This window comes from Myxine glutinosa, chromosome 1 (assembly GCF_964187855.1).
Source record: "Myxine glutinosa chromosome 1, kmMyxGlut1.1, whole genome shotgun sequence".
NCBI classification, from domain to species: Eukaryota; Metazoa; Chordata; class Myxini; order Myxiniformes; family Myxinidae; genus Myxine; species Myxine glutinosa.
In genome coordinates, this window is record NC_136261.1 from 296,494,544 (window position 1) to 296,506,641 (window position 12,098).

Genomic DNA, 12,098 nt, shown 5'->3' on the forward strand with positions numbered 1-12,098 from the left:
AAATAGACATTTCCCAACATCGAGTTACAATTCCTCATTATGTGTGACTCCTTGTGTGTTCCCATAATTCTTTCAAATGTTATCGGTTTTTTTTCTTTCGCATTTCTCATTAATTTTGTGTCATACCTAGTGGGGAGGAAAGCCAGTCACTCCCTTCACACCAATCAGATGCTTCATGTAGCATTACAAAGATTATTTCAAAAGTTTGTGCCTTTTAAGACGACAGTACTAAACTCAAGACCCAAATATTGTTTTTTTCTAATTTACGATGCAATAATGTAAGATGGTAACGTTTTGGTAGTACCAAAGCTGGAATTGAAAACTTCTGGGTAAAAGTTTAGTTGGTGGATGTTTTTTTTTTGTATTTCCGGTTTGATAGCGGTGTGGTGAGGAGGTAAGTTGTGGTAAATTTACAGACGTGTGTGCGTGTGTGTGTGTCTGTGCATGTCCCTTCCTGCTCCACCACCTACCTCTCCCGTGCTTCCCCATTTTGCCATGCTCTTCAGAACGCCGTGCGTCATAACCTTAGCCTGCACAAGTGTTTTGTTCGCGTAGAGAATGTTAAAGGTGCCGTGTGGACAGTCGACGAGATTGAGTTTCAAAAGCGCCGCTCGCAGAAACTCCCTGGGTATGTGATGTCCAACACGCTTCCTTACTCCCTCCTTTTGGTTGGGGGTTTTAGCGTGGGGAGGGCGGCATGCCGGTGAAAATGGTGTGTGGGTGAGGGGAGAGGGTAGGGAAAGAGGAGAGTGAGAGAGGGAAAGCCTCACAATGGAGGATTTGCAATCACATGCATTTTCAAAAGCTTGGAAACAAGCCAGCCATGGACAGCTGTTAGATCCTTTATTGGGCTCAACAGCGTGGCAAAATGCTTGATTGACTTTTGATACAGAGACAGAGGAGAAAAGTGAGACGAAACTGAAGCAACTACTTTGGGCTGAGAAAGGGAGCAGATGATAAAAACTGACTGGAATTTACCGTGTAACAAGGAATTGAGTCCGTAACCACAGCATTGACATGGAGGTCAAATTCCTAGCCATCTCTCCCACAACCTCTCCTGCCATCCCTCCACACACCCCATCCCTCCTCCCCCTTGACGTCTCGCCGACCATTCCCACCCGCATGCCAGCTTCACCCTGTTGACAAAGTCATCCAGACCTTTTCCTCCTTTGCCCGCTTCCTGCAGCGCTTGGGGGCCTTGCCTTGATTTGTACCAATCGTGCACATCTCCCTGAGTCCCTAATAACCCTTACTTCTCTCTCCCTCTCCCCAATCCCCACTCCCACCACCTGCTTGTGCTTGACCTTCCTGCTTGGCTTCTGCTCATGGGCGCCGCGCTCCGCCCGCTCGCCCGCTCACAGAATGCCGTGCGCACGAATCTCTCCAAGCATGATTGCTTTGTGCGCGTCGAGGCTGGCACCGGTTCGGCCTGGACGTACTGCGGAGCTCTGGATGGCGGCACGGGCAAAGGCCGCCCCAAAACATTGCTCCAGTAAGAGCGTACAAGGAAGAAAAAACAACTGCATTGAAAGAAATTTTACACTTCCAAGTGACCCATTTATTTTTCTCTTCCCCTTCTTCCCCCTTCATTTTCCATACGTTTATCAACGCACACGTACTCTTAACGCTTCATTCCACTCCCTTTACACTTTACGCAGAACTTTTGTCAAAAGGCTGCAGCCAGGCTTTGCAGCTTTCCCGATAAAGTTTGCCAATTGTTATTTTGTCTCTTTACCTTTTTGGTTAAATTTATTTTTCAATTCACACTTGTGAAGTGGGTTGCTTTGCTTCTGTAACACCCTGCCATTACACAACAACAATCTGACAACATTTTATTGACCTGGCATGATAATCCAGCCATCAGACCTTGCAGTTGAAATTAGTGGAGTTGAGAGGCATAAACAACGATTTGATAATAATGTAATTACTCCTTCCGCACCGCCATGCAACATATATCACTTAGCATATCCTATGTGCTTTGTGTCGTTAGGTAGGATTAGCATCGGAATTTGGAGTCTGAAGATCTTGGATTTTATTTTCATTCCAATTGAGTTCACCGCCTGAACACCACAAATGGTAGCGTGGACGCTATTACAGTCGCCACCTCTTAAGTGCAACCCTGGTTAAATGCGATTCCTGGGTAAGTGCAACAATTTTCAGGGAATGGATCTTTCTCTCTAGTTTTCCATGTTACGCAACTTCATCCTGCTGTAATGACTCGTGACAATCTCACCGTTTAGTTCCAATTGCTGCGGCACAAAGGCTTCTCAAGGTTTGTAGAGTCAAGGCCACTTATTGACACTCCCCTTGCACACACCTTGCGAATAGCCTCGTCCCTGGGTTTCCCAATTGTTCTCAGTGCAGTGCACGTGTAGAATTTCGATTGTTCAAGATGTCTTTGGAGAAACAATAAGAGGTGCAGTGAGTGAAAAGGTGCAAGTGCCCCTCACCTTAGGTGAGCCTGGTGTGACACAATTGCGGCCTCTGGGTGGCGACACGGCGTCTTAGTGGTGTCTCATGAAGATTAACGAAGCCCCCTCATCGAGTACAGCAAGGTACATGTGTGTTAACAGGAGGCCTGTAAGAAGAAGTGAATTGGACAGCAACAACAAAGAAGATTTGTCTTCTGCTGCTGAACATGTATGTGCATTGGCAGTGATTCGTCCCTTTACATAAGGCTCTGTACTCGAGGAGGCCGACGTTTCACCCAATTTCATTGAATGGAACTTTCATTAGAATCTTGGTGGAAAAGAAACAGAGGCAGACAACGCCTGATTTATTCATTGACCAGTCTTCAATCTGATCACCGATCACCGTGTCAAATAGTTCCTTCAGTGTGTAAATACACACTACAGTGCAATACAATAAAGACATACGGTACATGCACAGATGCACCAATCGGCACTTCCACTGCGTTTATGTACTGGTTTTAAGTGCATTATTACATGTATTTTTGTTTTGTACCAAATTTACAGGCTACCTTTATCCACTCATCACATCACGTAGAATAGACCCTCACTCCTGCCAATTGCAACCATTGCATCAACACAACTATTTATTGGGAACCAAACTATTGCATTTAAGACGAGGTGACAGTGTATTGAATTAAAAGCATCTTGTCACCTCGAATAGCCTTGTTTGAACATGTACACCAACCAATCTGAAATTTGAAGTACTCATTTAATGGTGATAGCCTCAAGCAATTCGAGAAAGCGGAGTCAACAACAGGGCTGGCTTTGCTTGGTGTCCCTCCACATTGCCTGCTTTCCTTTCCTTGCTGCCTGCCTGCACCCTGGCTGCTGCCTGCCATCCCTCACCAACCATCCATTCCCACCTAGAATACTTTATTTCATGGCTTGCAGAGGCAGCACGAGGCCATGGGCTGCCAGCATCACCTGTTCTGAAAAGCGGCAGAAACAAAAAGCAACTTTACATCGTCTTTCTTTACGTCTTTTCCTAAATTTTGATCCTGACCAAAGAAAATGTGCAATCATAAAGTAAATTGGCGTTAAACGTTCTCTTGGTTTCTATCCTGCTCATATCATGCCGAGTTACTTCAATCGCATGTTGCGGCATTTCGGTCATTTTTTGTCCCGGGCTCCACATTTATCACCGATTGGCATTATTCTATTGGATAGAGCTAGATTGCGTTAGGCCTTCCTGCCTCTGCAGCTGTGAATATTAAGAGAAAAGTATGATTCAAATCATTTAACTTTCTTTGGCTTGCCCTGAAAATGCACATTCTTGATGAGGATTGGTGTTTCCGGGACTCACGAAAGAAGGTTAAATGACGTAATGCCTCTGATGTTCTTCGATTCATAACCAGACGTTATTCGTCTAAACTGTAGTTCTTTTTTTTTGCTTTCTTTTGTCATGCCTGCCTGCCACCCTGTTTAGCTCTAGCAGCCCTCCTGCATCGCTCTTCTCAAGGGGAAGTCCTACATTGATGAAAGGCCTTGATTATTCAGGGAGTTTAAACAGCACTCTGCAGGTACGGTTTAAATGAACAACGTGACATTTTTTATTGTTATTGAAACCCATTAGAAATACAAAGAATGTTTTAAGTCCTGTCTTGTTTGAATTTTTGTGTGCCTTCAATACACATTTATTAGATCAGTAAGAGTAATGTAAATAGATAATTAAATGGGAATGGGTTAATTGCTTATTAATTTCCTGTTTATCATGCTCTATTTTTCAAAATTTAAAGAAAAAACTGAACTTCATCGTTATGGCAAGCTGTGGACTCAATTTGAAAAGTTGGATGTCACAAATTGAGTGTGTGAAAGTATATGTTTCAGTCCAAATATATTTCAGGCACTGATCAAAGTAAGCAAGAAATATTTGAGGTTTTTTTTTTTTTCTACAGCATCAAAGATTCATCGAGGACCTTTCACATATATATATATATTTTTTTTAATATATATATATATATATATATAATATAATATAATATATATATACTGGCTCGCTATGCTCGCCTCACCACGCGTCGTGACAATGGAGCGGGCGTGTTTTAGTTGAGTATAATGACTGTACCTGAGTTGCTGTGTTGTCATGATTTACACCAATCATAATACAAACAATTATTTTGCACAAATTTATTTGTTGTGTTTGTGATATTACATTTTTAAAAGCAATTTAGGTTGAAAAAGAAATTTAAAAAACCCTCAGCATACAGGAGGGGTAGGTGCAGACTGGAAGTTTGGGACGATTACACCTCACCACCACGTAATTCAAAACGCCTCACCACCACGTAATTCAAAACGCCTCACCACCACGTAATTCAAAACACCTCACCACCGCGTAATTCAAAACACCTCACCACCGCGTAATTCAAAACGCCTCACCACCACGTAATTCAAAACACCTCACCACCACATAATTCAAAACCCCTCACCACCACGTAATTCAAAACCCCTCACCACCACGTAATTCAAAACACCTCACTACCACGTAATTCAAAACACCCCACAACCACATAATTCAAAACACACCACCACCATGTAATTCAAAATACCTCACCACCACATGATTCAAAACACCTCACCACCACGTGATTCAAAACACCTCACCACCACTTTATTAAAAACACTTCACAACCACGGAAACAAAAGTTTGAGGGAGTAGTTCAGTGACAACACAGGCATTGCCCAGATATGTAAATATATAGATCGATGACTGTACCTGAGTTGCTGTTTTGTCATGGTTTACATCAATCATAATACAAACAATTATATTGCACAAATGCATTTGTAATATACGTGATATTACATTTTATAAACAATTGAAGTTGAAGATTTAATTTAAAAAAAAACAACCCTTAGGACATACCCACAGGAGAGATAGGTGCATACCAGAAGTTTGGTACGATTTCACAAAAGTTTGAGGGAGTAGTTGTGACAAGACAAGACAACACAGACACTGCACAGATATATATATATATATATATATATATATATCGTGCAATTTTACCTCAATTACCTGTGCTCTCCTATGAAGCCTGGTGTTTGCTTAACGGTTAAGGTGGCTGACTTAAGAACCTGTCATGCTGTTGAAATAACACCAGGTGGGTTGACTCAGCCGATCATCCTTCCGTGGTCGACAAAATGAGTACCAAAAGGGGCAGCGCATCAGCGGCACAGATGCACTTCCAGAAAATAATGCAACCAGCAGCCACAGGTTGCATACAAAACAACAACTCTCCTCTGATATCAGCTGGACTGTGCTCGATCCCCACAGCTTTTCAAAGTGAAGCAGATTTGAGCAGGGTTCGTACTTTGATGGGAGACCTCCATGAACGCTGGTAATTGTGGGTTGGAGGATGGCAGGAAAATCAGTTGGCAACGTGTTTGCCTCTGAGCTGTCTTGTCGTGAATTTGTTCCCCTGTGAAGTCAAATCTGAACGAAATCGTTGTGCTGGTGCAGTGCCTCCGGGAAGGGAGAGGGGAGGTGAGGGGGAGCTGGGGGTCGGGAGGGGTGCTGCTTCATCGAGTATGATATACTTTGATGTGGACGTCAAGCTGGCATGTCTGCATTTTAATGGGGTCTTTAAATAACCCATAATCTATACATTAATATATCTGGATTTCTCCGCCCGTCTGTCACAGTCTTTTCATTGGGACGTCATTATGGCATTACATCTAGCGCTAGGCTAGGCATCTATGGATGTGCACGTCATCCCAGCGTCAAGCTCTCAACCTGTCCCATCACTTTGCTGATGGACGAAGTTGAACACCATAACCCATATATCTGACTATCTGACGTCCACAGGCTGAATACCAAATGCTAGGCATCGAGATGGTGGATTTAGTAAGATGGTGGTGCAGTAAGACAGAACTATGTCTGCTGTGTCATTAAGGCATTATGTTTAGTGCTCGGCTAGGCCTTTATAGCGATGTGTTATTCACGACTCAATCAGAATTTCATTTTGCAACTTTAAAAAAAAATAACACCAACACAACAGTTGATCCCTGGGAACACAAAACAAATTCATAATACTGTTTTTTGTCGATTAAGTGTGCGTATTACTAAAATTAGCGATGGGTTGTTTGCAATAAACAAAATGATTCTGGAATATTTGTTTTGGCAAATATTGACTGTCAACAAACTGTGTTGCTGTGCTCAGCATCTCAGAATGATATCGGGACATCACTATATGAAATGAATGAATGATCGTTTTAAGGCCATTATCTCACTACACAACATTATTGTCCAGAGGTTACATATACAAAGCCACGTTTCCAGCAACATTGCCACTAATGCAGTGCCCCCTACTGGTTAGGGCAGGAATTTGAATTTTTTGGCCATGGTGGCAGCGCATACTCACCTCCTCTTTGCGAAGTACACAGTGGGATCTTTAATGTACACCAACAAATGCCAGCAGATGGGACGGATTCTCATTTAACGTCCATCCGAGGGACGGGAACAACACATTGATAAATCACCCTGCCAGTGAAACACCAGGGTGACAGTTTAGACTGGTTTGGGATTCAAACTCATGCTGGACAGCTTAGAGGCCTGTCAACATGTACTGTAACACACACACACACACACACACATATATATATATATATGTATGTATATATATATATATATATATATATATATATATATATATATATGTATATATATATATATATATATATATATATATATATATATATATATATATATATATATATATATATATATATATATATATATATATATATATATATATACTCAACTGTTCAACTACCGTCAATGAAGCGACAGGTTCAATGCTAGGATCTCTTGAAAAGAGTAGGGAATGGCATGCTGGTATCCATGTGTTTTCATGAATGTTTCCTCTCTGGAGTGGACTGGTCTATAAAATTGAGAATTAAAATCTCTTCTCGGTATTGGCTGCAGCACAATCCTATAAAGATGTAGGGTTATGTACCTCTGCTAAGCTCATGCCTTATCGGCAGAGCATATGCAACTGTTGAGCCAGAAGAGCCTCCTTTAAATTTAAATTGTTCCTGGCTACTTCCAGAATTGCTTTGTGTACCAGACAGGTTAATGTGTGGCAGGAATATCCTTTTGGTCAGGATGCATGCAGAAATAGCTGGTGTGGCAACTGCTTCCTGGTACCCACTACAGTAATGTGGTTGATCTCAATTTATACACAAACAAGTAGAGCTACATTCAAAGTACACTGCCCCCATGCCAAATAAATAAGTAACATATGCTCCAGTGCCCAACATTGCCGGGGTGCCTCTGGCGACCTGCAATGCCGCCGTGCATAACATGGAGACAGAATTGGGAGCTAGCAGTGCATAATAATTGATTGATTAATTGGTTATTTGCATTATAAATAATAATCGTAAAATAATTAATTTCTTAATTAATTGGCTAATAGCGTACCAAAACCACCACTGTTTCATCTGAATCTGTAACTTTTTGAGAATTAAGTAAATAATTAATCGAAAAATTTAATAATTAATCGAGTGAATGATTAATCAAAAAATCAAAAATACTCATTATAGCCACATCACTTGGTCCAAATATCAGCTTCATACCTCAAAAGGTGCCTGAGATATTGCCCAGATGAGAAAGGGAATAAATAAAAAACATCCTGCCAGGACCAAAAACACCACCTGGCAGATGAGGCAGATGAGGTCCTGTAGGGAACAGCGGCCATCCAGTAAGGAGATGGTGTCTCATAAAAAAAACACCCATCTGCTTTGGACTGGCTCAAGTCATACCAAAGACTTTTAAAATGGTACGTGCTGCTTCCTTGCTTGAAAAGGATAGAGCATGGACAATCCCCATCAGTTGGCATCCATGGGGAAGAGGAAATTCTTCTTGATGAAATGTGTCCCGCTGAGTACGGTGAGAAAGGCTGTGCCATTGTTATGACGTCGCTGGTACCCAGAGTATCCCGGGAAGTTACGGTAGCACTTCCCCCATGTAGCTATATTAAGTGTTTGTCTTGTCAGTATGTCCTTGTGTGTGTGTGTGCGCATGAGTGTGCGTGTTTGTGTGTGTGTGTGTGTGTGTGTCAGCTTTATTACGAGCCTTAGCCCAAGTATTTAAAAAATAGCGTTTTTGCAAAAGCACTTGTTCATATTGTTCCCAAATTTCAGCTTCCTCGATCAAAGGATGGCTGAGATATTGCCCGGACAAACAAGAAAAGCAGAAAACAAACGGAGACAAAACCGAGTACGCCCTTCCGGCACGCGTCATCGCCGGGCGCCGAAGGCCTTCTGCGCCCGGCGATGACGTCGTGCTGCGCCAGGAGATGGAACAGGGAGGGGCGGTGTACAATATTCTTCGTTGGAACTTTGAGCAGTCGTCATTAGCAATTGCATAACCGACCGGTATTCATTTACTAATTCATTGCACCCATTGCATCATTACCGAGGTGCAGCCGGCCACTGATCCAGTCACCTTGAACATTAAGCCAGGTATTTTTAATTTGGCCAGGATGAGAACTCAACTACTGTTTGGTGAAATTATCTGTGGATTACCTGGACAGGATCTGGGCACCACCTGGTCTACTTGCTCAGAGAAATGCCACTATGATGCCCCCCACAATCTTATGGAGGTTATAGGGGAAAAGGTTTTTTTTTTTACATTCGATTTGATCTATTGCTTTTCCAATTCATTTTTACTTCTAAATACCTATTTTTTATGGTGCATCCTTTGTTCAGTTACTAATTATAATGATAACAGAAGAGGATATGATAATTTCAAAAATATTTATTGGAAATACAGGTGACCAACCACAAATCCAGGATCCTAAAATCCGGTTTTACCTGAAAACCACCAATCTTTCAAGCTAAAACTATAATTTTCAGATAAGAACGAATCGTTCGTAACGTGGGGATATCGGAAGTCCAAGCGTTGAGACGGCAAATGTTCGCTACTCCTATCGCTTCATCACTTCTAATTTCACCTTCATTTCCATGCTGAGTGATGTGACGGAGAGTGACTGTTGCGCCGTCCCTCTCGTTGGCTGACGGTGTTTTCCCTCAACATTTTATGTTTGCAGGATCAATCAGTATATGTGTATACATATTTGTTTTTATGGTCAAAAACAGTCCAAAATGCTTCGATCTTGGTCTTTTATCCTTAAAACTGGAAATTCCAGGATTTGGGGTTGGTTACCTTTACTATCTATATTAATGTAGAACGTTTTCATATGGGAAACCTGGTATATTTTATGCGCTGTTTTTTTTAAACTTGTTTAGACCCACTTTTGTATCCAATATTGAGGTTCATGGAAGAGCTGGGTGGCAGAGGGTAAAAAAAACAATGCACTGACGCAGGGCAGTGGGGACCACAGTTGGATACAACAAGCAAGGACATGAATGAACAGGAAAATGTGAGCGATACTCGACATGAAAAGGTTAAATTCACTTGATGTTGAGAAACAAAACCGTGTAAGGCATTTTACCTTCGTTGCATTCTCTTTCGTAATCGAAAAATAACGTGCTTCAGGAAGGAAAGGAAAGAAGGAGAAAAGGAAACAACAATCTGCAAGAGGGATGAGTGAGGGAAGGTGAATGGGGGTAGTAAAGATCATCGGTAACATGGGGCTGATTAGGCTGCTGTAACCATTTTGCAGCTGCCTTTGGAGGCCAGCTTGGTTATATGGCCAGCCCAGGAGAGGTCATGGCTGAAAGTGACACCCAGAAGATAAAGAGATCAAATCACTTCCACTGGCTGACCATGAAAAATGAGAGGTGGGTTATTCTGGACCAACAGGGTGAGAACGTGAGATATACCAGGATAAAAGACATTCTCAATTTATCACATCAGCATGTGATCATTTCCAGATTGGTAGAGAGTGATGCAGCGGCTGTCTTCACAGGAGTGGGGTGGGGTACTGTATGACACAATGTGGAATCATCTGCAAATAGGAATAGGGTTTTCCAGAGCATTGGAGAGGTCACTTATGTAGATGAGGAACTATACTGCACTTAAGATAAGACCTTGGAGCACTCCAGCCTCCACACGGAGAGGAAATGAAAGGGATCGGCTGATTGCCACCTGCTGACTGCACGAGTGGAGGAAGTCAGAGCCAGGTATGAAGGCAACCTTGAATGCCGCAGGCTGCAAGTGCTTTGGCAAGCAGAGCAGGATGCTTGGCTGTGTCGAATTCCTGAGATATGTTCAGGATGACCGTCCTGGCCTGTTGTTTGATGTTTAGGACATACAACCATTGCTGAGAGAGAAGCAACAGCATGTCCGTAGTTGAATGACAGGGATCAAATCCAACCTGGTGGTCAGAGATCAGGCTGTTTGAAAAGAGGAAATATTTAACATCAGAATTAATGATGGATTCCATGATGCTTGTAATTGGAAGTAAGCTCACTGATTTATAAGGATTTTTGGTTGAAATGTGAGACCCGTTTGAACTGGTTGCTCCTGACTTGTCATGGAATACTTTTCACTTTATTGTGTTATTTTTGTCTTCTTATATTTGATTTTTGTACCCTTATTGATAGCACTTGAGTATTAGCGCTTCGTACTTGAGATTAAATGGCTTTTGGGACTGCACTGAGCCAGTTCAAAATAAACAACAAATGATTAATCTGCAAAAAAATTCTTAATGAAAAAAAACAAAAACTGATGCTATCATATCTGTCTAATTGTTATTTTTCTTCCTTCCCTGTCCCAAATCAAACTGTGATCAAGACGGCACTGTCTGATGGAACCTTGCCCTACCTGGGCCTGTCAGGCACAATGCCACCCTCCATGTTGTCTGCGGGTGGCAGGGCAGTCTTGGAGCAGAATACTCTTTGGGAGCAGGCAGGTAGAGGGATGTGCAGCAACGTGAGCAGCCCAGAAAGGTGAGGATATGAGGCAAAAATAAATAAGGTCAGCCATTTGCATTCACTTGCCTTGAATTATAACCTTCCTATAAATATATACACACAATGGTGTCAATTATGTCCGGTTGCATAAAGCATCCTTTAAGGAAAGATTTGAGAATTTATTTAAATATTTCCTTAAGTTCCCTATTAAGGACACCCTTAATTTGAGGATGGTTGCATATACGAATATTCCTTAAGTTTTTCCATAAAACCTTCCTTCAACTTAAAGGAGCAGCCGACTGTCCTTGAAATTTTGAGTTTCCAAAAGGCGGTCTTCATGGAATGAAATGGAAAACGAATACTGCATTGGAGTCATCAGAAGGAACCAGAATAAGTAAAGAGCAAATATAGAGTCATCAGGAGGAACCTGGATAGGATTCGGGTTTCAGCTGCTACTTCTCTACGCCTCAAACCCATCCAGGCACAGCCAAGTGAACCTTCCAGAAAATTTTCTACAAAAATTCACTTCTCCTAAGACAGATAAATCAAAAAAGAGAGAAATTAAGAAGAAGCAAGAATTAGAATGTATAAAAAGAAATATGAAAAAGTAGAAAGAAATGTGAAAGGAACAAAGATGTTGGGAAGAACCCAGATAGATATAGATTTCAGCAGGAAATTGGTCATTAATACGACGATTATTGCCGTGCGACACCAGGTGCTGATCGAACAATACTTCCACAATTGAGAAATGATTGTACACTGTGAAACACGCTCTGAGCGGCGGCACAGTGACTTGGATAACATTTTCACTCTTTT

The 12,098-nt window shown here is 41.8% G+C and overlaps 1 protein-coding gene across 7 annotated transcripts in view; it reads left to right on the forward strand.

The window, feature by feature from the left end:
* LOC137412870 (forkhead box protein P1) overlaps nucleotides 1-12,098 on the forward strand; it is a 350,911-nt gene that overhangs the window by 330,008 nt on the left and 8,805 nt on the right. For 6 of the 7 annotated variants that reach the window (XM_078767672.1, XM_078767684.1, XM_078767682.1 and 3 more), the window contains 3 exons: nucleotides 507-628; nucleotides 3,898-3,991; nucleotides 11,164-11,318. In XM_078767672.1, the coding sequence (XP_078623798.1) occupies nucleotides 507-628; nucleotides 3,898-3,991; nucleotides 11,164-11,318 (371 nt within the window). The remainder of the gene's footprint in view (nucleotides 1-506; nucleotides 629-3,897; nucleotides 3,992-11,163; nucleotides 11,319-12,098) is intronic. The other variant, XM_078767688.1, reaches the window with a different exon arrangement.